Below are 25,646 nucleotides of genomic sequence, written 5' to 3'. Positions count from 1 at the left end.
AGGTTGTACCAATTTACCCCCTACCAACAACATGTGAATATTTCTGTTATTCTACATCCTCTCCAATAAATGGTCTTGTAAGGCTTTCTAATTTTAGTCATTCTGGTAGGCATGTGCTATTTCATTGGGGTTTTAATTTACATGTTTCTGCTCAATGAAGATTTTAAGAACTTTCCATTGCCTAGTTGGAATTTCTCTTTTGAAAAATGTCTGTTCAAGTCTTGATTTTTTTAAATTAAGTTGTATGTCTCTTTATTACTGATGTATAGTGCTTATCTCTTTTCCTGTTTTGCCTTGCTGTTAGCTTTCATAAAGTGTTCTTTAATGAAGTTCTCAATTTTAATATAATCAGACATCTTAATGTTTCAATTTGGGTTATGGTTTTTCATGCACACTGAAGAAAAATGTTATGTTATGAAGATTTTTTAAATAATATCTTGTAATATGTTTATTGCTTTTCCTTTCACATTTATACACACCATAGGAAAAGAATTTTTGTGTTTTATGGGAGTTAGAGACCTTTTTATTTCATTTTGAGTTTTCAGTTGACTGACACAGAACCACTTATCAGAAAGTCTACAAATAACAAATGTTAAGAAAAGGGAACCCTCGTACATTGTTGGTGGGAATGTAAATTTGTGCAGACACTATGGAAAACAGTATGGAGGGTCCTCAAAAAACTAAAAATAGAACTACCATATGATCCAGCAATTCCACTCCTGGGTGTATATCTGGAATAAATGAAAACACCAATTTGAAAAATTACATGCTCCCCAGTGTGCATAGCAGTACTATGTACAATAGCCATGACATGGAAGCGACCCAAGTGCCCATCAACAGACAACTGGATTAAGAAGATGTGAATGGAATATTATTTAGCCATAAAAAAATGAAATATTGCCATTTGCAGCAACATGGATGGATCTAGAGAATATTATGCATAGTGAAATAAGTCAAAGAAAAACAAATACTATACGATATCACTTATATGTGGAATCTAAAATATAATACAAATAAATGTATATACAAAACAGAAACAGACACACAGACATAGAAAACAAATTTACGGTTACCAAAGGGGAGAGAGCAGGGGGAGGGACAAATTAGGAGTATGGGATTAATACATCAAACAGATAAGCAACAGGGGTTTACTGTATAGCACAGGGAATATACCCAATATCTTGTAATAACTTATAGTGGAATATAATCCGTAAAACAAAAACAAAAAACCTGAAACACTATCCTGTATACCTGAAACTAACACAATATTGTAAATCAACTATTCTCCAATTAAAAAAATGAAACCCAGAAAAAAAAAAGAATCATTTTCACACTGTCCAGCAGTACCAAAATCATAATAAATCTAATAAGTTCCATAACTGTTTTTTTTTTTAACTGACTTTTTTGTCACCCTTACACTAATGACACTGTCTTCACTACTACCATTTCATAAGACTTGATATCTGGAAGCACATGTCTTTGAACTTTTTTCTTCTTCAAGAATACTTTAACAGGGGCTTCCCTGGTGGCGCAGTGGTTAAGAATCCGCCTGCCAATGCAGGGTATATGGGTTCGAGCCCTGGTCCGGGAAGACCCCCCCATGCTGCGGATCCGCTAAGCCCGTGCGCCAGAACTACTGAGCCTGCGCTCTAAAGCCCGCTAGCCACAACGACTGAAGCCTGTGTGCCTAGAGCCCGTGCTCCGCAACAAGAGAAGCCCCCACTCGCCACAAGTAGAGGAAGCCCGCCCGCAGCAACAGAGACCCAACGCAGCCAAAAATGAACAAATTAATTAAAAAAAATATATATTTGACCCTTTGCATTTCCATATTAATTTTATAATTATCTTGTGAGGTTATTTTTAAAATATTGGCTTTTGACAAAGATTGCATTGAATCTGTAGGTCAACTTGCAAAATATTGACATGTATACGATACTCACATTCATATGTGTGGTTTATTTCCTTTTTATTTTAGTCTGCAATGTTGTGTGGTTTTCTGCATAGAGCACTTGCACAATTTTCTTAAGAGTTATTTCTAGGTATGTTATATTTTATCTTATTAAAATGGTATAATCCTAAAATTTTATTTGCTAACTCTCATTTCTGGTTTCTAGAAAGAATTGAATTTTGTATATATAGCTTATATTCAACAACCTTGCTAAATTTTCCTGTGAATTCTAGTTAATTATCTGGAGATTCTCTGGGGTTATCTATGTATGCAAACATATCATCTGAAAATGATTTTATATTTTTATATCTTTTAATACTTTTCTCCCCTTACTGCACTTAAGACATCCAGTAAAATGTTGCCTCAGATTGACTAGAATAGGCATCCTTGTCCAGTTCCCAGTCTCAAAAAGGAAGTCTTCCAAATTCCATCATCAACGTGACATTTTCTACAGATTTTTGAATAGATATATTTTACCAGATTGTGGAATTTTACTTCTTTTCCCAATTTTCCACTTTTTGCCATACATAAATTCTCCCTAAAGCTTTTTCTGCATTTGATTGAGATTATTAAATGAATTTTCTCCCTTATTCTTTTGCTGAGATGAATTAAGAAGTTGATTTTTGAATGTTAAACTAAATTTGCTTTTTGATAATAAATCCAAATGGATGTGATTGAATACCAATTTTATATGTTGCTGGCTTACTAATGTGATATTTTATGCAGAATTTTTGCATCTATGATTATTACAGAGAATGTCCAGCAAACTGTCTTTTCTGCAATGTCTTTCTCAACTTTTGACATTAAGTTTGTGATGGCTTTCTAAAAAGGTTGCAAACCATTTCCTATTTATTTGTTATTGTCTGAAGGTGTTTGTGAAACAGTGGTCTTATTTATCACTTAATTGTTTGGTAGAGAACAAAAATTTGCCTGGGAATTTACTCTGATGGAAGGCTTTAAATTACAGTTTCTATTTTATCAATAGTTAAAAAACTCTTCAAATTTTCCCTTTTCATTTGTCAGTTTGGTAAATGCTTTTGCTTTTCATAAGAATTTTTATATTTCATATATCATACCATATGGTCATATATTTTCATATTTATTTGAAAAATATTGTTCATTACATTGCTTTGTGATGATTTTAATACCTATAGTATCTGTAACACTATCTCCTTTATTATTATTGATATTAGTTGTGTTTTCTCTTCTTGTCCTTTCTGTTTTTTCTCTCCAAGGACTCATTAATCTGGAGGGTGATATATAAAGTTCAAGCATTCTATGTTCCTTTCATTTTATTGAAAGAAGGTAAAAATGACACAAAGTTTTAAATAATTAATGTTGTCTTTTTAAAGTGCAAATTTTTGGCTTTTTAAATCACTTCTAATTGATATTTTTATTCCATTTTTGTATGTTTATCATCAGCTTCTTTCTTAATATCTATGGGTATGTTTTATGTTTAATTCTTAATTTCCCAAGATAGATGCTTAGATTATTGATTTTCAGCCTTTTAAAATATCTGTAACTGGACATTTACTTCTAGCCATGGCTTTTGCTGACTCCAACAAATTTTAATATGTAGTAACTTTAATACTATTGAATTAAAATATTTTATATTTCCATTATTATTTATGCTTCCCTCATTAGTTATCTAAAAATATGTTTCTTCTAAAAATATATGGATTTTCTACTTATATTTTTCTTATTTATTTATAGTTTAATTGCTTTGAATATAGAGAATATTACCTTTTATGCTTCCCCCTCTATGAAATTTTTGAGAATATTTTTAAGGCCCAGTGTATAATGTTTCTCTAAAATATCCATGGTGCTTTAGAAGAATGTATATTCTCCAGTTGTTGGATATAATGTTTTATAAATGTCCCTTAGATCAATTTTTCTAATTAAAATCTCCCACTATGATTGTGCAGTTGCTTTTCGTTCTGCAATGTGATAGTGTAAAGTTTGCTTTATGTAATTTGAAGCCATGTTATTAGGTATATACAAACTATCTTCCTGGTGAGTTGAAAGTTTTATAATTTTAAGCCTTTCTATGTTTCTTCTAATTTTGAGATAAAATTATTTTCATCTAAGTTAATGTATGTAGATTCACCACCTTTTGGTGAATAATATTTGCATATCATATTTGCACCAGCATATTTTGGTGGATAATATTTGCATATCAATGTTCTACTTTCAAATATTCTGCTTCCTTACTGTTATATATGTCTTTAATAAATAACACATAATTGAATTTTTGTCTTTTTAACTAAGTGTGACACCATATTTTAATTGAATCTAATAGCCTAAATTTAATTTAGGCTATTTACATTTAATGGTATAGCTGGGTTTAATTTTACCACCATATTATTTACTTCTATTTACTTTGTCTGCTCTTTATGATTCTTTCTCTCCTTTCTTGCCTTCTTTTGGACTTAAAAAAAATTATTCCCTTTTGTCCTCCATTGGTTTGGAAGTTATATACTCTTTTACTCTTTTCTTTTTGGATACCTAGAGATTTAACAGAAAGCCTTGATTTATAAATACCAACTGTTGACAATTACTTTTAACCTTTCTTCCATACAATTAAAGGAACAAAAAATGCTTGAACTTCATTTAACAGCCCCCAAAATATGCTATTTTTGTAATGTATTTTAATTCTCTCTACATAGCCCAACTTCCATAAAACAATAACAATGTTTTATGCCATCAACATCCATTTAGATTGAACTGTATTTTACCATTTTCAATACTCTTCCTTCCTGAATAGCCATCAAAGGATAATTTTCCTTCTTTTGATGACAATTTCTCTCAGTGTATACTTGTCTGAAACTATATAGTTTCCATTTTTTTTCCTGAAACAGATTGGGATACTAGGCAGCTATTTTCTTTCACCATATTGGAAATATAACTCTATTCTTTCCTAGCTTCCACTGTTTCTGTTAAGAAACTAGTTGTAATTTGGGTCATTTTTTATTCATTTAATTTTATGCTGTATGCTTTGATGTGGTCATTTCTGTAACTTTACTATCATGTGTCTCAATGAGGATGTCTATTTATTCACATTGGAATTAACTGCATTCCAATTTTTTTATTGATTATAATTCCTCAGTTTTTAGAAATTCTGAGATATTATCTTTAGATATCATTTCTGTTCCATTTTTCTCTCCTTTTATTTTGAATTTGAATGAAACATGATTGACCTTCTCACTATTTATCCTATGTACCTCTTACCTCTCTGTATTGTCTTCTCTCTTTGATTTTTGCTCCGTATTGCACCCTTTTACTTTATTCTAGAAATAGACTTCTCACCTATTTTCCAAGTCACTCGCTTTCTCTTTTTACCTGATTCAAAATTTCTGTTAAACCCATTCAATAATTGTCAATTATTTTATTTTTTAAGTTAAAAATTTTATTATTTTTATCAAACATAATAGGTCATATTTATATTTAAATGTCATTCTCTGCTGATATTTGCAATCTTATCTTTTATCTCTTTGAAAATATTAAGCACGTTTTAGCCAGTGTATAATAATTCCAATAGTTGGAGGCCTATGGGTCTGTTTCTATTGATTATTGTTTCTGTTGGTTCTCATGCATGTTTCTTGTTTCAAGTGTACCTGGCTATCTTTAATTGGATGCTGGACATTTAAAAATATATTTATAAAAATAATTTGAGACCAAAGATGATGTGATCTTCCTACAAAAAATGACTATTATTGGCTTCTATCAGGCACCTAGCAGGTCTAACAATCCAAGAGCTCCTTAAACAAAACACAATAAATGAGATTTTTCTGGCAACTTCAGATTATTAAAAGCTTTGCTAGAGATTATAAAAAGGCTGGTTTATTTCAAGTTTACCTTTATTCCTATAGTGCTACCCTTTGGGGTCCCAAAAAGTAGTATAAGATGTTTTACAAGCCTCATATGAGGGTTTCAAAAACATTTCCCATATTCTCTGCACCAGAGAAAAGTGACTCCAAATTACCAGTTCACCTCCCTGGAATTTTTCTGTCTTCTGGATATTAGACTGGTAATTTTTTCCTGATATCCCAGCAGGAATGTTTGTTCAAATTACCTAATCAACAATTATGAAAGGCAACATAGCTTCCTTAACATATACAACTGAAAAAGGACAAGAATTGCAAGTAGAAAATGCACTCATAGGTTAGTATTTAAGGAAAGGGCAGTATCTCATTCAGAGATTCCTTGAGACAGGTGAATATGCAGTATCAAAAATCTGTGTTCCTCATTTGTGATAGTCATAAAAAGATCAGTTAAAGGTGCCAACTATGTGGCATCTAGTGGCAAGTCAGATTGGATAAGCTGAGTCATCAAAAGATATTAAGAATATAAGATAATCCAAACAGTTTATTAGGAAAAGTCAAAAATGCAAACAAAAACAATAAAAAGTATGAAGAGCTAATTCAAAAGGCCATAAGCAGAATTGAAGCTGGAATTTCAAAAAGAAGAATTCAAAATTGCAGAGTAATTGGCACTAGGTGTGCTGTGTGTGGGAATGTTAAGCTGATATACAGGACTAGAGATAAAGAAAACGTGAAAGGTTGAGGGTATCAGAACTATGAGACTTTAGGCACTGACTCTCTGTATGATGTAGATGAACTTAGATTCCAAATAAAGAGCATAATTGTTCTGATTATAGGCTCAGCCCATTGGCATATAGACATAGAATTTGAAAAATTGTCATCTATGGCATTAATGGTATTTATATATCTCACAAAATCATTGGTATGGATCACCACAGGGTAAATTCAGAATAATATGGGAGCAAATAAATTACCTGGACCAAAGAGAAAATAAACCTGAGGAAATTGGGAATTGGGAGCAGTCTTTGGGTCACTTCCTCCTGTCTCTGCCTTAGCACTATATCCTCCCCATGCACCCCAACCACAGCACATGTAAATTACCAGTTAATTTGAGCAGCATACTGGTGAAGTGCAGATTTTGGAATCAGAAGATTCTATTTCAAATTCTGACTCTGCCTCCTACTGGCCTTGTCACCTTGACCTGAGCCTCTTCTCCATTTGTAAAAGGGGGATGATAACGTTTACTTACTCATGGGGACTTAGGAGAATTCCATAATTAATTCACATAAAGAACTTGAAGTGCCTGGTATATAGGAAGTACTCAATAAATATTAGTACCATCAGTTTCAATTCAGGAAGGGGATCTGGGCCATCTAAAATATTACCTGAAAGTGTCTGTCCAATGCACTCTGGCCAAAACGATCAATAGTCGGTTAGACATTTTGAGGAAAATAATTAAAAATCTTTAGGGAAAAGTACTCTCTCTGTGCTGGAAGATCTGTGCTCAGTTTGAGTTGATATACAACAAAGTGATAAAATGAGAAGAGAGAATGGTAATCTAAATGCATCAGGAACATTAAGCATGAGGGAAGTTGTAATCAAATCAATAAAATTGTTAATAGCATGAAAAGGATGAAGTATTTTTTTAATCAAATTTCAGGTTTTTTAGGATGACATGATGGTTCTTGAAACCTGAAGGAGGAAAGCTGAAGGCAAAGAGTTCCATTGGACACTACAGGTTATCACTAACTCCAAGAAATGTTGCTTGTGGGAAATATAATCATTATATAATTACAGTCTTATCACTTCATCCACTACTCTCTCTTATTAAGTTTTCCTCTTCCCCAGTGTCTACATCTCCTTTTCCATTTTCAAATAATTCAGCAATAAATCCTACATTGTTACCATTGGTATCAGTGTGTATGACATCCACAATATTTGCATCAGTGTAATCTAATTTGCTCTTTGATGGTTTTCCAGAGAATTGTGGTCCAGCAGGGTCAAGACCTGAAATTCAAGAAAGAAGCTTTTAATCTATTAATCAAGTCATACTACAGAGTTCAGTAGATCATACGCTTGCATTATTATTACATTATAAACATAATGAGCCAATACAGTTTTAGCTTAAACCTGTCCAAAAACAAATCTAACAATAAATGAAATTAGATGAATAGCAAGTATCTTCTTTATTTGAATAATCTTTTTTCCAGGCTTCAGAGTTCATCAATGATGTAGTGTTAAGCCACACTACAGATGCCTAGACAAAATATTGTGGGTTTTTTTAGCATTTTCACTTAAGAAGTAATTAGGAATATACTGATAGTAAATCTCTATTTAATAGAAAGTAACTACTACTACTGCTGAGGAGGGGAAATAATAAATACTATCCTGGTCCTGTCTTGAGCCTCATTCTGCACCAGCGCATCCTGGATCTCTCTATAGGTCTAAAATGTTAAGTGCAATTTGAGCTTGGAATAAAACATATTTATTATTAGCTTATCATTCATTTCTCACAAAAGTTTCCCGCATACACATAAGAAAAATATATTAAAAGTTTCATAAAATATAGATATTATTTCTGATGTACTTGAAATTCTAAATAAAAATTTGAAGCTCATGACCTACTGCAGTGTGTCAAAAAAGGTAGGGAGGACATGAAATGCAATGCTTTGAGAACATCTATGCATTAGGGCAACAATCATCTTAAAAAGTAAAATATAATATTGCTTTATCTCAGTACCTTCTGTTATCCCTAGTTTATTTGGCCCACATGACTGAATGAGGCAGAAACTTCTCTCTTCCTATAAATTGTTCTGATGTAGAACCACTGCATTTGCTGGCTTTTTAAACCCTGATGATTGCTTGGCATGTGGAACCATTCAAACTAGACTAATATGTGAATCAACACACCTTAAAATAAAGTAGGATTACCAGCAGATCAAACTGAGCTAGTATGGTGGTTGAATGAGAATGGACTTTGGATGCTAGAGACCTTTGTATAAATCCTGGCTTGGCTGTTACTAACTTTTTGACCCTCTTGCATTCATTCAGTTAACCTCAACTTTCACATCCATATAATGAGAATCAAGTTAAAACTGATCAAAGTAAGTAAGGTATACTTAAGGTTTGTAAAGATCCTAAATATCTAAACAAGTTATTCACCTCTACCCTCCCCCTTTGTTGACTTAAGACTCTAGTATTAACATTTGAAATTATTATAAATCATCTATGGGAATAGATCTCAATAATTCTAAAAAGCTAAATTAACTGGGGAGGGATACTATCCTTCTAGTTTTAAAATCACCACCATTCCTAAAGGGAAGCCTGAACGTCCATGTCAGCATTATTTGGTTACTAAGCTTTGTGGATGCAGTAACCTTGTTAAGGAAATACAAGGAGAGCTGGAGTCCGGAATCCCTCAGGCATGGATATCAACTCCTGATTCTCCCTTCTAGTGTTCAAGTAAAATTGTTAAAAGAATTAAAATACATTAAAGTTTCTAAAATTTAAGTACATGGTAATAGGTTATCTGCTTAGTTAATACATGAAAAAAGTTTTACATTTAATGGGCCAAACTTTCCTTAGGATTGTCACAATAATGTGTCCTTAAAATTCATATGGGACTGCAGAAATTAATCATTTTCCTCCCATTTCTATATGGGTAACTTAAGTTTGGTTAAGAAATAAGTAAGACTTAAGAGTCTAACCAAACAAAGACCAGCATTTGAATATAATATAGAAAAAAAAATTTGTGCAGCATTTCCTTTCCTTAAATATTGTCCCTGTTAAATGTTAAATAAAGTAATAACTTCTGATGCTTAAAAGTATACTAAAAATATTAATTTTGTCAAAAATATTTTACCTGTTATTCTTCCAACTTGACCATGAAATATCTTTCCAACAAATCCACTAATATGAGCCCCTAAGCTCACACCTATGAAATGAAAATTATCAAGAGATGCTCCATGCTTCTGCAATTCAAAATACAATGTTACAATTTTCATTTCAGAAAATCACAAATTATGCCTGTTGCATCAATATTCTAAAATTCATTATTTTTTCTGGTTTAATCCATTTCTGGGAGACAGGGAATGGGATTTTATAATTTCAAATAACTATATCTTTGTTCAACTTTTTCCATAAAATATCTGATTTTTCTGTACACAGTTTTAATACCATTAAATTTTTATTTAAAAATTTAGAAAACGTTGTCATTTTTATCTAGAATAGCATATGCAAAATAATACATTTAATTAATAAAGCATTTTGTAATAATAATAACATAACTTACTTTGTGCTAGCTACCTTGGTATGTGTTTTTTAAATCTCATATGTAATATTCACAATAGTCCTATGAGTTACATATTTTTATCCTATTGCCTAAAACTTTCCCCAGCACCTATTAAATGCTGAATAAATACGGTTTGATAATGAGTTGCCCAAAGTCTCATATACTTATTACTATAAGGGAAAAAGACTTGAAATCCAGGTCTGTTCAACTCCAAAATATAAACTAATCTACCTCCCTTTTTTATCTGTAGATTGTGTCAAAAACTTTAGGAAGACCAAACCGTGTGAAAAATCATCCTTACTCTGGAGATGATAAAATGAGACTCAGATTTTAAGTGATTTCCCCCAACACAAGCTGGAGAGTAATGGAGTCTGATCTTCCAAACCCAAGTTTTTTTTTTGTTTGTTTTTGTTTTTTAAAGATTGATTGATTGATTGCTATGTTGGGTCTTCGTTTCTGTGCTAGGGCTTTCTCTAGTTGCGGCAAGCAGGGGCCACTCTTCATCGCGGTGCGCGGGCCTCTCACTGTCGCGGCCTCTCTTGTTGCGGAGCACAGGCTCCAGACGCGCAGGCTCAGTAGTTGTGGCTCACGAGCCTAGTTGCTCCGCGGCATGTGGGATCTTCCCAGACCAGGGCTCGAACCCGTGTCCCCTGCATTAGCAGGCAGATTCTCAACCACTGTGCCACCAGGGAAGCCCGAAGCCCAAGTTTTGAACACCTTCTAGAGTCTCAGCCCAGGAGAGGGGGATGGGGGCATTAGGAGCTTAAATGAGGAAGAATTTCTTCCACCACACTCTCAGGAAGCAGGTCATGGTCCATTCTACACAGTGACACATCCAATGGCTTACAGAAAGATGTGGAACATTTACTCTAATGAGAAACTAGATTCAGGTTTTCCAGGCACAGAATGATAATTTTCTTCGAATTTCTCAGACCAATGCCTGGAACCTCCAGGGAGTATCACTCTCAACTTCAGTGCTACTGAACTTTTCATCCCTTCTCCTTAATATGGAGACTTTGCAAGCAAAAGCACTGTTAGAAATATAATACTACAATTTTCCTAAATTTCTCTATTTAACATTCACATGTTCCATACTTTGAGGTACATATTTATTAATTAGAGAAAAGACCACTGCTAAAAGGAAAAATCAATTATGCTATTTATAGACTATCAGTAAGAACAGGTGAATCAATTACTTCTTCTGTCTCCAGAGGCATGGTTTGGTTTTGCCCAAATTTGAGGATGTAAAAATAATAATGATAGCTGATTTTATTCAATGGTTATTATATGCCAAGTGCTGGTTAAGAATTAATTTCATTTAATACTTAAATAAAATATTGTTAGAAAGTTTTGTTATCCCAAATGTATAGACATGGAAATGAGGCAGAATAGTTAAGCAACTGCTCCAACTCACACAGATGATATGGATTTGGTGGTCTTTGAACCCCTCCAGTCTGACTCCTAACCACTATGTGCAACTGCTTCTTGGATCTATGACGCTTGCTCGATTTCAGCAGAGGCTTGGAAGTTCAGCACAACACAACTCAAAGTCGAGTTCAAGCTCAAGAATGTCCCCAAATCATATATCACCCTTCTTTCTCTCGAGTGCCACCACTACCACCTCCCTCTAGAACAGACATGGATCTTCATATGTATTGACTTAGCAGTCAAAGATCAATCAAACCATAGATGACCTAGAACTGGCCTGAATTTATTTGACTCGTCCCAACCCTGGACCTAAATGCTGGATAAACCTAAATGGAACTGAGACCTGCCTCCACTGTTGGCAAAAGTATGCTACTTTTCAAGCTGTTTTCCCCTCACTTTTACCAACGCACACTTGATTAATTTGAAACATTTTAGACATACCTTAGAAAATATATCTAAAAAATCTAATGATTATATAGTTTATCCCCTCTGTGCACATAGAATCACTACATTATCCTGAAGTATAAAAAAACAAAAATCTTAAAAGATTTTAAGATAAAACACAATAATTGAGTCCTTAAGATAATTTTTTAAAAATAAGGTCACGTCTAGGTATAGAATTATCCTTACACAAAGAAAAGATGGCTGCATACGTTAGCATATCAATGCAGTAATTCTAAATGCTACCGGAAAATGGTATTTTATTACCACTTTGCAGTATTACATAACATACTGTATATTGTATAACATATATAACACATAAAATTCCAGACTTACCAAAAGATTCTGAATGTACCTACTCAAACTCACAGCAACTTTTCTGGTATTTTTAACCGCTCTACTGTAAAAAAAAGTTGCAGCACCTCGGTTCCAGTCTACTACAATTATATTTATATCGTCTTGGTCCAACAAAATTCTCACAAAGTTCTGAAGCCATGGTGGAGTGGAGCCCATTGGTCTGTATCCATGAATAAGCCAGACTGTTTTCTTTCTTGGGTTGAAATTAACATTAAGTGAGTTATCCTGCTCAAACAGTGACTCAGCACAGCTCGGGTTGTTCCTTGTATACAATATCAAAAATATCTCCATTTTGGGATTAAACAGATCTCTGAAGGAATCCTTTAAACTTAGCCGAGAGAATTTAAGGCATGGTCCTTTATTCTCTGAAATAAAAAAAAGAAGTCAGTCAAGCTGAGTATTGGGATAGTATTTGATTCAATTCCTGTTGCTGTTGCAAAGAAAAAAAATTGAACTTGGAGGGTGGGGAGGTTTTCACTTTATTAGCATTTCAACATAATTTTCTGAGCAACTACAATGTTTTAAGTAATTCGTTGATTACTTAAATAGACTTTTTGAACTAGATGTATTCAAAATTTACAATGAAATATAGAAATAAATGTGGTTGGCTAAAAATTAAGAATTAATTTTTATCTGTACAAAATAGCAACCGTGTGATTAAAATCGTTAATATTGTTAATAAGGAAATTGTTATACACACCAATAAAGTCCATAAATTGACTACGAACTTCAACAGAAATTTTACAGGGACTTCCCTGGTGGCGCAGTGGTTAAGAATCCACCTGCCAATGCAGAGGACATGGGTTTGAGCCCTGGTCCGGGAAGATCCCACATGCCAGGGAGCAGCTAAGCCCGTGCACCACAACTACTGAGCCTGCGCTCTAGAGCCCTCGAGCCACAACTACTGAAGCTCACATGCGTAGAGCCCATGCTCCACAGCAAGAGAAGCCACTGCAATGAGAAAGGCATGCACCGCAACGTAGAGTAGCCCCTGCTCGCCGCAACTAGAGAAAGCCCATGCACGGCAACGAAGACTCATCACAGCCAAAAATTTTAAAAAATTAAAAAATAAATTTACAGAAGAATATTTAGGTATGGATAATAAGCATTAGAAAAAATATATTTTACCTGACTAGTAATCAACTAAAAACAATCAAAACAAAAAATATATCATTTTCTTCCTATCAAATTAAACAAAATGATAAAATCCTTTAAATACATAATACTTACAAGGGTAAATTTGTAACAAATATTCATATACGTGGATGCTGAGAGCCTAAGTTGACACATCCTTTTGAAATTTTATATGTGTCTAAGTGTATACTACACAGACATAATCTTAAAAATATTTACTCTTCCTGATTTTCTTTCTAGGATTTACATTAATGAAATAAATAATTTGTATTAAATATAAAGACATTAAATCAACTATCTTCCAATACAAAAAAAAAACTCTAAAAAATATAAAGACATTAATTAGAGGGTTATGCATAATCACACAAAAATTTAAAACACCTTAATTATCATCATATAGAATTTCATCAGTGTGTGCATCCTATTTGTCTATACCTACATACCTACATATCTATCCATCCATCCATCCCAGAAAGAAGTAGAGCAGAAAATGAAATAACTAAGCCAAACCAACAGCAATAGTCATTACTAGGCAGTGAAACATGGCTGCTTTTTATTTTCTTTTCATAGTTTTTAAGAATTGTATTTTTTTTCCCAAAATAAGCATATAATCTCAAAAAAATTTTTAATGAGAACATATGCTCGTACTGCTTCTGGAAATTTAACTTGGTAAGAAGATTTGGGAAAACAATTTGTCAATATATATCAAAAATGCACAAAAATGTTAGTAATGTTTATGCCAGTAATTACACTTCTAAGAATTTATCCCAAGAAAATAGTCTGAACACATGTAAAAAATGAATATACATTATTTTAATACAGGAGAAATAGAAGTGATTTAAATGCCCATAAATAATGATGTGCTTAAGCCACTACATATATAGGTACTTGATACATTTAAATGTTTATTTTAACATATATAAATATATATTTAAAACTGCACATATATATTTTATATGTAGATATATTTGGTAAATCCATAATAATATGCACTAGTTGCCATCAATCTAGTTTGGAAATTATATATGTGACATTGTCACAATTATTTAGAAGAAGATAAAGGACGAAGGCAGTGAAGAAGAAGCAAGACCTGCATTCAATTCTCAGATTAACAGCTGAGAGACTTGGACAAGTGAAAAACTTTGATACTTCATTTGTTCTAAGTACAAAGGAATGAGGAAGTGGAGAGGAGAAATAAACCTCAGTGCAATATCAGTGCTTACTACACAGTACAAATTGTGTAGGGAATTGTGCTTATCCACCTTCCTACCAGCTGGAACTCTGAGAAGTCTAAATGCAATTGATACGTCCAAACTGCTGGTCCACTCCAAGCCAAGGTAGATTTTACCTGGCCCTGGAATGAGTAATGAGGAATAAACAATGGAATCTCTGTGATAAAGTAAGGGAAAGAAATCACTTAAAACAGTCAACAGAAAAGTCTATGGCCTATTACCAGGATCCAGAAGTAATAGCAGAAAACTCTTTAGCACCCTCATTAGAATGCAAGAAAAACCACATCTCAAAAACAGGAGGCCACTAAGAGAAAATTTATTGAGGTAAAAAACAATAGGTTAAGTTTAAAATGGAATAACGAGGAAATTCCCTGGCAGTCCAGTGGTTAGGACTCTGCGTTCTGCTGCAGGGGTCACAGGTTTGATCCCTGGTCAGGGAACTAAAATCCCGCGTGTGGCGCAGCCAAAAAAAAATTGATAAAATGGAATAACAAGATTCTCCACTTCAGGAAAAGTAAAAATGCAACTGCAGACTAAAAATTCACTTTATAGATGCTAAAACCTGGAAATCTCACCTTATAGTAAGAAAATGAAGGAAGAAAGATATTTAAATTATGAAGGTAAACACAGATATGGGATAGGAAATAATGAATCAAATTAAAAATCATCAATGTTCCCCTGGCAGGTGGGGGAGGAATTGGGGAGAAAGAGGGTAGCGGTTAAAACAACTAAGGAAATAATTGCATACCAGGGTGTGCAAACTGAAAAAGGCTCAGCATGACCTAGAGAAAATCAGTTCATCAGACTCACCAAGAGACCTCCTAGAACCCAGTTTTGGTTTCAATGAAAGAAAAAATATCCTAAAAATATCAAAGCAGAAAATCCAGGTACAAATAGAAGAATGAAGTTATGGTGACTTCAGATTTGTCTTCCAAAACAATACATCAGACAGATAAAAGTGTAATAAATGAAGATTGTAAGTGCAAAAGTTTGTGGCCTAATAATTTTACATTCTTCCTAAAGTATACCACCCATAATTGACTAAGTACAGTTCCTGACATCATCACTGTTAAATAAATGATAGATTTATTGAAGACAAGATCCATAAAAATTCAGTGTAAAAAGAATGAAAGTGAGCATAGAAACAAGTTAGACACCAATATAAGTGTAAACAGCATAAAACTGAGTAAAAAAAAAATGCAATATCAGAAGTTATTCTTGTTCAAATGTTTAATAAGAATATTTAGTATAAGTCAATATGCTAATAAAATGGGAATGTAGGTTAAAAGGGGTATAGAGAAAGTAAGTGCGGTACAAAAATTCCTTAACTGGGGGATTCAAAATATGTCAATTTAAAAAAATTTAATAAATAGATAAGTATGGGTTTTAAAAAATATTGAAAACTTAACTGTTAACCATTACACTATATAAAACAGTACACATAAATTTCTACACACTAAATAATATAAAAGTATAGCAACAGTGTATATATACAAAAGACACAAAGAAAATGAAAAATATAGAAAGTAGAAAGCATAAAACAAAATGATAAAATTACACAAGAGAAAAAGATATATATGATATATAAACAGTTATGTAACTGTAATAAAGCCTTCCTATTAAAAACCAAAAAAAAAAATCAGCTTTCATAAAAAAAGAAACTTATCTATAAATTATTTAAAGAAGTACATGGGAAATTTTAATGGAGAGGTAGGTATATTCTACACAAATAAAATAAAAGGAAACTAGGTTGATACACTAGATTGCAATGATGGCTCCGATTCATCACTCTTTCCTGAGTCCATGCCATTTGTCTTGTAACTTTGAGGTATTCCCATGATAAGCGGGGTGATTTGCGCCACTTCCTGATATGGGTGCAAATAGTAGAGCTTGCCCTGGAAAATGGACATTGGTAGATGTAATGCAAGCAGATGCTGAACTGGGCTTGCACGTTAGGGCTGGGCCTCCCACACTTCTGCCATCACCGTGAAAATACCCCAGGTCTGGCCTGCTAGAAAAGGAAGGACAGGTGTAAAAGAGCTAAGTTGTGTTAGTCTCCCCAGCTGATTGACAGCCAGTCAACAGCCAAACCTGCCAGCAAACCCAACAAAGAAAAGCAGTGCCGACCCAATTCCCACCTGACTCCATAAATGTGAGTAATAACTGCATTACCTCAAATGCCACTGAGGGTCTGGGTTTTTATTTTGTTTTGTTTTGTTTAGCTTTACTGTGACATCATATAATCAATTTCATCAGCAATATTAATATTAGGTAAAGAAAATAAAAACAAAACTTTTCCAATGATACAAAAAAGTTAAACTAGTGTACTGTAAAACTCTTAAAGAACATCGAACTGACTCAACTCGGGTAGATTATAGGAACAGAAAGAAAAATAATGTTCTAGGCATCAGATACTTACAGGAATCCCCAATAAGATTATCAGTGGATTTCTCAGCAGAAACTTTGCAAGCCAGAAGCAGTAAGATAATAATTTAGAGTGGTTAAAGAGGAAAACTTTCAACCTAGAATTCTATATCCAGCAAAACTGTTCTTCAAAAATGAGAGAGAAATAAAGACATCCCCAGACAAACAAGAGCTGAGGAGTTCATTATCACTATAACTGCTCTATATGAAATGCTAATGGGAGCCCTCAAGTTGAAAAGAAAGAGTGTTAGACAATAACTTGAAGTCATATGAAAATATAAAGTTCTCTGGTAAAGGCGAATTATGAACAAATATAAAAATCAATATTACTGAAATTTTGATTTGTAACTCTACTTTTTATTTTCCACAGGATTTAAAAGACAAATGCATAGAAATAATTATAAATCTATGTTAATGGGTATGCAATATATAAAGATATAACTGTGTCATCAGTAACATAAAGTGAGGGAAGCAGAGCTTAAAGGAGTAGAGTATTGTTGGGAAAACTAGTAAAGTAGTCTTGTTCAGGCTTCAGAGGCAGAAGCAGGCCTCTGCCGGACCTGTGACCCTTCCTGGGCTGCGCGCCTGCTTGCACACTTAACAATTGCTGCTAGCAAGTCAAAAGGCACTTACGATAAGAAAGGGAGCGGGTCTTGGAATTTCTTGAGCCCTGGGGACCTGGCCAGTCCCCCAGGGTCTGGAAAATCTTGCGACACACATGGTGAAACCAACAGCATTGTTAAAGTGAATCCAGAGCTGCATTTTTGCACACAAACTGATGATATCAGTTTGCGGCCTGGAATTATAAACAGAAGCCCCCAGAACTCCAATCTGAAGTCTCACCCATGGGGTGGATGCACCGCCCTGGACCCTTCCCAACTGGGGCTCCAGATTGCTGTCACTCGGGACTTCGCAGCTGCTGTTTGGATCTGGAAGTAGGTGTTGGCCCAATTCGGTGATGTATACCCTGTTATGTTTCTGTGATATTCTTATTCCTTTCCTTCTAATGATTGCATATTAAAATTAAGTTAAATCACCTTTCATTAAAGAGTTGATTAAAGCTGTTTATTTGTGTGAAACGAGTGGTTATTTTGCCAATGAATCCAACGAACCTTAAAACCGAAAGCAGGCTTTCGGCAAAACAAGTATTTTATGTGAAAGTTAAGTTTTTACTGAAGTCTTTATTGTCTTAATTGGAGTTAAGTTAGTATCAATTTAAGATAAATTGTCATAACTTTAGATGTTATATGTAATCCCCATGGTAAACACAAACAAAATAATCTATAGAATATACACAAAAGAAAATGAGATGGAGATCAAAATGTGTCAGAACAAAAAATCGATTAAAAACAATGAAGAAAAGAGGTAACACTCACTTCAAACCCATTAGGATGGCTACTATTAAAAACAAACAAACAAAAAAAAAAAACCAGGAAACAACTCTTGGCAAGAATGTGGAGAAATAGAACCCTTGTGCATTGCTGAAACGTTTCAGCTACTGTGGAAATGTTATGGTGGTGCCTCAAACAATTAAAAATAGAATTACTACATAATCCAGAAACTCCACTTCTGGGTATATATCCAAAAGAACTGAAAGCAAAGACTCAAAGAGATTTTTATACACGCATGCTCATAGCAACATTATTCACAATAGCCAAAAGGTAGAAGCAACCCAAATATCCATCAAAGGATGGATGGATAAACAAAACCTGGTATATACATCCAATGGAATATTATTCAGCCTTTAAAAGGAAGGAAATTCTTACACATGTTACAACATGGAATAAGTTTGAATATGTTATATTAAGTGAAATAAGCCAGTCACAAAAATACAAATGCTGTATGATTCCACTTAAATGAGGTACCTAAAGAAGTCAAATGTATAAAAACATAATGTAGAACAGTGGTTGCCAAGGGCTGGGGAAAAGTGGAAAATGGGGAGTTCAAGGGGTACAGATTTTCAGTTTGGGAAGCTGAAAATGTTCTGGAGATGGGTGGTGGTGATGGGGGCACAACAGTGTGAATGTACTTAATGCCACTGAACTGTACACTTAAAAATGGTTAAAATGGTCATTTTTAATATATGTTTTACCACAATTAAAACAAAACAAACAAACAAACAAAAAATCTTACAGAATCCAATTCCTGTCCTTATAGATACTATTCCAGACATGCTTTTCTTCTGTAAACAACTAGAACACTCGATAAAATATATGAAAAAAAAAAGTTTAGACACTGCACAACAAGAAGCACAGGACTATAATAGCTAAAAAAAAGGTAAACAAACGATTTGAACCATATACCTAATACCTTTCTACCTGGAGGCAGTTTCCAGGCTTCAGTGCAAGAAGGTTGAACCCAACAAAGCATGGCAGTTTTGCCAAGTTTAGGAGAAAGACGGGAGTTTGAAGAAGTTGAAGCAACTAGGATTTGTATCACAGTGTGCCACAAAGGAGGGAGCCATGCAGAGGCAGAGCTGCAAACCCTGCAGAGGCGTCCTCTTGAATCTGTTGCTGGAGACAAACCTATGCCTGCATAGGGTGAAACGCCACAAAGAGCTGTAAGCTCAACAATTCCAAAGGTCACATCAGGCTAGGAGACATTGAAGTTCTGACCAGCCAGAGTAGAAAAACCTTAATGAACATCAGGGACATTCAGTGGGGACCCCAGAAGGGTCAGACTTAGTTACAATGGAGCTAAACTAGTTCTAGAGTAAAAGAGAACTTAGACCCATTCTTTCTCCTTCTCATTCTCTCAGCTCTGCTTGCTTTGATTTGGCTTCATTCTCTGGCAGGCAACAGGCCTTGTGTGTCAAATACTGAGAGAAAATATTAACAATCTTGAGGTAAGCAAAGATTTTTCAGATACAATAGAGTAAGCATGAAACATGAAAGTGATAAATTGGAAATTATCATAGTGAAGGATGTCTGCTCCTAAAAGGACACTGTTGAAAATGTGAATATGCAGGCTTGCAAAATATACACCTGAAAAAGTACCTGTATCCAGAATATATGTGAATATATGTGTGTTATGTTGTATGTGTGTGTATACACACACATATATGTAAAATAGGAAAACGTGATTTTTAAAAAATGACAAAAGAATTGAAGATACTTCACAAGAGATGGTCTAATGGCCACTAGGCTCAAAAATGATGTTCAACATCATCAGTTATCAAGAAAATGTAAATTAAACCAAAACAATGTACCGCTACACAATCACTAGAATGGCTACAATTTAAAGACTGACAAAACCAATTATCTGGGAGGATATAGAGCAACTTGAAGCATCCTACAGTGCTGAGGAAAATGACAAAATGATACAATACTTTGCAAAACAGTTGGTAGATTTTTTCTAATGTTAAATATACACTTACATGATCCCAAACATTCACTTCTAGGTGTTTACACATAAGAAATGAAAACATTTGTCCACAACATGTATAACAAGTTCATAGTAGTTCTTTTTCATAAAAACCCCAAATTGGAAAAAAGCTACATGTCAATCAAGAGGAATCCAGATAAACAAATTATGGATTACCTACATGATGTAATACTACCCAGCAATAAAAAGAATAAGCTGATTACACATGCCACAACTTTGATGAATCTCAAAAACATCACCCTGAGCAAAAGACTCCAGAAACAAAAAAGGACATATTCCCTCTTGCACTGTTGGTGGGAATATAAATTGATACAGCCACTATGGAGAACAGCATGGAGGTTCCCTAAAGAACTAAAAATAAAATTACCACATGACCCAGCAATCCCACTACTGGGCATATATGCAGAGAAAACCATAATTCAAAAAGTCACATGCACCCCAGTGTTCATTGCAGCACTATTTACAATAGCCAGGACATGGAAGTAACCTAAATGCCCATCGACAGACGAATGGATAAAGAAGATGTGGTACATATATACAATGGAATATTACTCAGCCATAAAAAGGAACGAAATTGGGTCATTGGTAGAGACATGGATGAATCTACAGACTGTCATACAGAGTGAAGTGAATCTAGACACTGTCATACAGAGTGAAGTAAGTCAGAAAGAGAAAAACAAATATCGTATATTAACGCATATATGTGGAACCTAGAAAAATGGTACAGATGAACCGGTTTGCAGGGCAGAAATAGAGACACAGATGTAGAGAACAAACATATGGACACCAAGGGGGGAAAGCGGGCGGCGGGGGGTGGGATGAATTGGGAGATTGGGATTGACATATATACATTAATATGTATAAAATAGATAACTAATAAGAACCTGCTGTATAGCACAGGGAACTCCACTTCACTTCGCTGTACAGTAGAAACTAACACAACATTGTAAAACAACTATACCCCAATAAAAAAAATAAATTAAATAAATAAATAAATAATAAAATAACAGAAAAAGGACATATTGTTTAATTCCATGTATACGAAATTCTAGAAAAGGGATACCTAATCTAGAGTGTCAGAAAGTAGATCAGGGTTGTACGGAGCCAGAGGTAGGGAGCAGATTAACTGCTAGAAGCTACATTTTTGGACGCAAGAAATGTTTTGTATCTTGATTGATGAGATGTCTTGGGGAAGGGGAAAATTGCACAAGAAAAATGAATGAACTTTACAGATAATAAGGTGGCATGATTAAAATTATATTTATATTATAAGTCAAGTAAAAAGAGGCCTATGAAACTGAATCAAGAAGTGACAGATAGATTAATGAAAAAGAATGAAACACCCAGAAATACACTCTATTATCCATGATACCTAAGGATACCTATTTTAAAATAAATAATGGCTGTGATAATTATTTGATTCTAGTTATATAAAAAGCATTCCATGTAAAAGTAAAATTATGTGAACTAGAAGAAGAATACAGTTAGTATGTACATGATCTCAGATTAAGGAATGACTTTTTAGCATAAAAACCAAGGAAGAAACCATAAAGTATGACCAATAGATTTCACAGCACATGAATTTAAAACTTCTGTAACATAAACACTATAAACTAGCCAAATGACAAAAAAAAAAAACTTAGGGAAATATTTTCAGTGTAAAGTAGAAAAGGAATTTATATATATAAAGAACTATTAATGAAGAAAAAGAACACCCCAATTGAACACCAAGTGAAGAATATAAACATACATTTTACAAAATTAAATATTCAAGCAGCTCATGAATGTATCAAAATGTGTTCAATCTTCTTAAAATCTAATAAAAATTAATTAAAATAATGACATATCATTTTTACCATTATACCCATGACCATTAACACCAATGTATATCACAGAATTTTTAAAAGTAGTTATTTAGGAAATCAACTAAATATATGGCAATGCAAGTCTATAAAAATAAATTATGATGTATCCATGATAATGCAGGAATTAAGAAATCTATATAGTCCATAAATATACACATATAGTCCTAATTTTAGCTGTAATATATAATGTATATACAGGGTACTCTAAATGCACATTTGTGCACATACAAACATATTTATTATAATAGAGCTGGTAGGAAATAAACCAATACCTTAATTGTAGTTTGTGATGATGGTAATATTGGAGCCAATTTTTTATCTGTTTTTCTATATTTTTCTGTGTGTTTTCTCTCTCCTGTATTTTAATCTTTTCTGAGTATTCTAGATCTAACATACTCTTTGTTAGTGTTATAAGGAATAATGGTTTAAATAGACTTCAGTTAATTAAAAACTGGTAACAAGTAATGTTACCAGCAAAAAGATAAAGATATTCAGAACAGAAAAATAAGCACTGATTTTGTTTGAAAATTTAACAAATTCAGGTTCTGGGGACTAGACTAAGTAATGCTACTGTGATTAGAAATTCAGTAGCAGGGGCACAGTATTGGATTTCATTGCCAAATATGTAGAAAGATGATGACTCTAGCAGTAATCTCAACAGAGCAGTACACAGAAAGAATTCTGAAAATCTTCTTAGGTTTCAAATTATAGAAGCAATAAAATTTTTTAAAATATCAAAGACATATGAAGTTAGGATTAATGATTCTAGGTTGTTCAGCTCTGTCTCTGAAATATATTTCCATTATAGTTGCAATGGCTGTGACGAGGAGGACAAGGAGATCAAATGGACAGAGTCCAGAGGTGTGGACAGCACCTTGGACGTGGACAGCTGAGACCCAGGTGACTCTAGCTTCTCTCAAACTTCCCTTGTGACTCTGAGCAAATTTTTTTCTCCTCTCACTTCTGAGCCTCAGTTTCTTTAAATGGAAGGAGTTGAAACAAATGGTCCCCTATGACTTGTGTTATTCTAATATCTTTGATTTCAAACACATTTGTGCACTTGGTTAGCTGCTGAGACAAGTTAGTCTGTCTTGCAACTTTCAGCATTGACCAAATGAATAACAGAGGGGCCTCAAAACCCAGTCATAAAAAGTTACCAATCCTAAAACATCCTGGAAAGATTTAACCCTTCTTCCTTCCTCTGAAAATCCTCTGAAACCCACATTTATCCCCAAAAGCCTGCATGAAAACCTCCTTCCTTCTCTTTCTCCATTTCTGAAAACGAAATGTATTTGTTAACAGCAATAACAATAACATCCATAATGTTAATAATTGCTTATGTTTATTTAGGAATCACTCCATGTAGGAACTGTACTGTTTTATATTTGCTATCCTTTCCCTCATTTTATGTATGAAGAAAGTGAAATTTAAAAAGATTAAATGGGGCTCCCCTCGTGGCGCAGTGGTTAAGAATCCACCTGCTAATGCTTGGGACACGGGTTCAAGCCCTGGTTCCGGGAAGATCCCACATGCTGCGGAGCAACGTGTGCCACAACTACTGAGCCTGTGCTCTAGAGCCCACAAGCCACAACTACTGAAGCCTGCGTGCCTAGAGCCCGTGCTCCGCAATAAGAGAAGCCACCACAATGAGAAGCCCACGCACCACAATGAAGAGTAGCCCCCGCTCGCCACAACTAGAGGAAGCCCACGCGCAGTAACGAAGACCCAATGCAGCCAAAAATAAATGAATAAAATAAATAAATAAATAAATAAAATTAAATGACCTGTGGAAGGTCACACAGTTAGAAGCAACAGAATATTTGTGGGTGAGATCTGAAAAGCATGAGCTTATTTATGGCACAAGTTATTATGCAAACAGTTGAGCAACATAAATAAGACTCTATCAGAAGTTCACTAACTCGATTATTTATTCATGTGTAATAAGAAGAATGAAGACCTTCTGGGGCCAGCAGAATTCCAGATAACAAATGGCTGACTGATTTGATACTATAAGACAATTAACTGAATTGAAGGCAGAGGTTTGCATGGCCATAGAGCCAGTTGAGACACAAAACTGTAGGTAGAAGTTTAAAATCCCTGAAGGCTTGTGACAGAAAGTGATACAGTACGTTTAATTTTCTGATTCTGAAGCAATCAAAGCACATTTTGAAAACATACATTTATTTAACATGTCACAAGAAATCAAGATATTCAATCAGTAACTTTTTCAACTATGCAAATGTTTGGAAAGCTGTTGAAAATGAAGGTGACTACACAAGCAAAATAAAGTAGGTGACTGATAAGTCTTTGGACCAGGAATTCCCAAGCATGGGTTTAAAAATGGGTGTAAAAAATGACCGGGAAAGTTTATTCAAATGTATTGTTAGTTTTCTGGGCCATCCCCAGAGATTCTGATTTGGTAGGTACACCTACATTTTTAAATGCATAACTCAGGGAATTCTGATATACATAGTCCATACAGGTCTAACATAACTGTAGATACAGCGTGAAGCCCTACACCTGGAAATTACTCTGAGAGAATTACAGAGAAAATGCATGTGGAAGAAAACACAGTGGATTATTCTAACCTAATTTATATTGCTTTATAATTGACCAAACCACTCATTTATGTTATCTCTTTTGAGCTTTACAATGCACTGAGATAGTATTATAAATTTTACTTCCATTTAAAAATGAGTGAACTGATGTTCAAGGAGGTTAAGTGATTTGGCCTAGGAGAACAAGCCACCAGAACTAGCCACCACTACTATACATTACAAAAACATAAAATGCCTATCAAGAGAATTCCAAGTGAGTAAAATATAAATAATAAAATGTATATTATTACCATTTAGATTCTGTATTTGAATGTAAAACCCAAACATTTCCAGAATGCACTTTTAGCTCACATATACAACTGAAAAGAAATAAGGAATAATTTGAATTTCTAGCTGACATTTTAAGGTTAGTCAAGTATGCATTCAAGAATTTTTTTAAAAGAAATTTAAAATGAAGGAAATGGCCTGCTTTTGCAAAATCTCTACAAAAAACTATTCATTGTGAATTGTAAATTTGCTACTTTTCTTATTATCATAAAGTAGAACAAGCAGTCCTACTTTATTACCATAAAGTAGTAAATGATATTACTAAAATTAGTAAACTTTATTACCATAAGCCAGTAAACCAGGACAATAAAGTTCTACTTTATTACTGTAAACTTGTTTTGGTTTAGTGTAATAGGACAAAAAAAAAGTTGTAGAGTATGTTTATACTGTTTATTTTAAAATTGACAATTTACCCATGTAAAAATTTTCCTCAAAA

General features: G+C 33.9%; 1 protein-coding gene across 1 annotated transcript in view; it reads right to left on the bottom strand.

Annotated features, from left to right (window-relative positions):
- Nucleotides 1-24,215, bottom strand: part of LIPI (lipase I) — a 68,645-nt gene extending 44,430 nt beyond the window's left edge. The window contains 4 exon segments of the mRNA XM_061192970.1: nucleotides 7,675-7,776; nucleotides 9,632-9,740; nucleotides 12,266-12,651; nucleotides 24,110-24,215. Coding sequence (XP_061048953.1) covers nucleotides 7,675-7,776; nucleotides 9,632-9,740; nucleotides 12,266-12,651; nucleotides 24,110-24,215 — 703 coding nt within the window.
- Between the last annotated feature and the right edge of the window lie 1,431 nt (nucleotides 24,216-25,646).

Source organism: Eubalaena glacialis, chromosome 6, assembly GCF_028564815.1.
Source record: "Eubalaena glacialis isolate mEubGla1 chromosome 6, mEubGla1.1.hap2.+ XY, whole genome shotgun sequence".
In the NCBI taxonomy this organism is placed as follows: domain Eukaryota; kingdom Metazoa; phylum Chordata; class Mammalia; order Artiodactyla; family Balaenidae; genus Eubalaena; species Eubalaena glacialis.
This window is presented reverse-complemented; position numbering and strand designations above follow the sequence as displayed.